Source organism: Oryzias melastigma, linkage group LG2 (genome assembly GCF_002922805.2).
Source record: "Oryzias melastigma strain HK-1 linkage group LG2, ASM292280v2, whole genome shotgun sequence".
NCBI lineage: Eukaryota > Metazoa > Chordata > Actinopteri > Beloniformes > Adrianichthyidae > Oryzias > Oryzias melastigma.
In genome coordinates this window covers 11,050,959-11,053,732 of record NC_050513.1, presented here as the reverse complement: position 1 = coordinate 11,053,732, position 2,774 = coordinate 11,050,959, and the positions used below count along the sequence as shown (strand labels likewise).

Sequence of the window (2,774 nt, the reverse complement as noted above, 5' to 3'; positions counted from 1 at the left end):
ATAAACTGTCAGAAGGCCTCACACCGAGGCTGGACACACACCGCATGAGGCTTCAACCCTTCCATGTTTCAATTAGGGCAAACTCTGACCGCGTCTTTTGGCCTCGGCGGGAAACTTTTCATACTTTTGTTTTCTTAGAACACAGATCCCAGAGGAATATACCTCTCAATCTATTTATCAATCCATACAAAGCCGATTCTAATCCCAACACGCCTCCTTATGAAGCAACCGTAAAGAGGAACAGACACTTCTAAACGGACTTATTTGGAAACGTTTTCGATAGACGATGATGTAATCCTTCTGGGCAGAAACGGGTCTTGGCACGCTCTCGATTTACTTTTGTCTTTGGATACGTTGACTTTAGCGAAGGCCTTATAAATAACCTGGAGGAGAAGCTTTAAGTCCCACTTTGCCGGCGGGTGTACGGCTTGTTGCAATTATCTGTTTATAGGAGTTTGATTAAGTCAAATGATCTCTGAAGAAGAAACCGTTTACGGTCCAGATGTGACGAAAGCTAACTGCAAACACAAACAAAACGCAGCATGATGCTTTTCCTGGTGAGTCTTCGGTTTTTGGCTCCATGTTTGAAAAAAATACTGGAAAATTTGACAACTGTGAAAAATATTATTATATAAATACTAATAATAACAGTTATTTTTGGGTAACTTGCCCTTTTTTGAGTCGAATCTAAAATAAGGAAAGCAGAGACGATAAGTTGCCATGGAGACGAGAAAAGCGAACATGTGAAAAAGAAAAACACAGCTTTATCCTTAAAGTAAGTCATAAAGGAGAAATTTTGAGTTTTAACAATTATACTTTTTCTTATAAGTCTTCACATATTGGGGGGTCGGAGTCTGCAGGCTCCGCCCATCCAAATTAGCTTTGCACTCAGTATCGCTGCACCCTAAAATCACCTAAAAAGGACATTAGAACTTGGAAAAAAAAGGAAAATATGGAATACATAAGCAGTAATGAAACTATTGAAACTCAGCATCAGCGAGGCAAGTGCAATGGTAATGAGTAGATCAGCTCCGCTTTTCTACTCGGGTGTTTCCGGTGCTTTTCATGTATTATAATTACAAACAGACAACAAAAATACATGTTGAAACCAACCAAAAATTACCTAAAATTATCCAGCGTGATACTTCTCTGGAAAATAACGCAGTTTCTCTAGTTAATGGTACCAAAAGAGATTCTGGTTAGAATGTTCAGTAAAAAGTAAGGCTGTATACTGTTTCCCATGCAATCAGTTCATCATGATGTTTGGTGAATTCTCCTTTTTTAATGGTTTAAGTTTCTGCTTTTAGAAATTCAATGTGTTTAAAACATCTAAACTCTTCTGCATGTATGCTAACGTGTTATGATTCGTTTTAAGTTTTGTGGCTCTTATTCTAGGAATAAGTAAATGAAAAACAGCCCTAAACCTTCATTAAAGTTCTAAATCATCTCCTTCTTTTGTGTTGTCTCCACAGGTGGAGCACCATGAGGTCCCGCAGCAACAGTCTGGAGGACATAACCAAGGCCAAGCTGAAGCAGCAGACGGACGCAGTGAAGCGATCCACGGGGCGAGAAGATCCCTCTGGAAGGGCAGAGCGCCGCGGTCGACAGCGAGAGTCGCCGGACGACACCGGCACCATTCAGCGGAACCACAAGACAGCCAAGAACGGCAGCGGCGCTGGTGGGGTCAAGAGCTCCGGCGGCGCCCCGAAGCCCGGTCGCAGGGAGAAGGGCAGGGACCTTTCCCGGGATGACCTGGTTTTCCTCCTCAGCTTGTTGGAAGGAGAGCTCCAGGTGATGTAAACAAATGGTTTGCCACCTAGCTCCAGCTTGCCTGAACTTTTGTTCTTCATTCCAGGCCAGAGATGAGGTGATCACGGTGCTAAAGGCCGAAAAAATTGACCTGGCGTTACTGGAGGCCAAATACGGTTTCGTCACGCCGCAGAAAGTCCTGCAGGCCCTGCAGAGAGACGCCATCCAGGGCAAGTCCGACGAATTCCAGGAAGACATCTACGAGAAACCAATGGTGGAGGTAAACGCACCGCTCCTTAAGTAAACCGCCAACACGAATGTGATGAAGAGCTCCCCCGGATGTGCTCTCTGCACAGCTGGACAAACTGGTGGAGAAGCAGAGGGAGACTCATCGGCGGATGCTGGAGCAGCTGCTGATGGTGGAGCAGGCGCACAAGCAGGCTCTGTGCAAGATGGAGGACGAGAAGAGGAACCACGGGGAGTTCGTGAAGAAAAGCGACGAGTTCACCAACCTGCTGGAGCAGGAGCGCGAAAGGTCAGTGGGGAAAGGAGATATGATCATGATGGGCAACACTTTAAATTACTACTACTGATGTAAAAGAGCACACAAATGTAGAATTTGCTAAATAATTAGCTTTCTTTCCATTTAATCAAGTGGTTTTTTTTACAAGTCTTGAGATGAATTAGTCACGCAGTTCTGTAAAAGTCCAGTTGCAGTAAATATATTACGTTAGACATGTGTTACGGTACAAAGCAGATATGAATTCTCCAGAAATTTACGTTGACCGTGCGAAGAGTCAGAGAGTGTTAATATGTCAAAGAGCCAGGGGCAATCTTACCATTAGGGAAAAAAAGGGGTGATTGCCTCGGGCCCCAAACAACCTGGGGCCCCAAACACTTTTACCCCACAAAAACCTGAGGCCTCCTACAACCTGATGCCCCAAACAACCTGGGGCCCCAACAAACTGTGGCCCTTTAACAACCTTGGGCCCCCCCGACAACCAGTGCCCCCCCATGAACCTGTG

General features: G+C 45.0%; 1 protein-coding gene across 1 annotated transcript in view; it reads left to right on the top strand.

Moving 5' to 3' along the window:
• Positions 1–441: 441 nt before the first annotated feature.
• The window catches only part of filip1l (filamin A interacting protein 1-like), a 58,723-nt gene continuing 56,390 nt past the window's right edge, over positions 442–2,774 (top strand). Inside the window, exons 1-4 of the mRNA XM_024294514.2 lie at positions 442–557; positions 1,473–1,791; positions 1,856–2,029; positions 2,106–2,284. Of these exons, the coding sequence (XP_024150282.1) occupies positions 1,483–1,791; positions 1,856–2,029; positions 2,106–2,284 (662 nt within the window). The 5' untranslated portion in view covers positions 442–557; positions 1,473–1,482. The remainder of the gene's footprint in view (positions 558–1,472; positions 1,792–1,855; positions 2,030–2,105; positions 2,285–2,774) is intronic.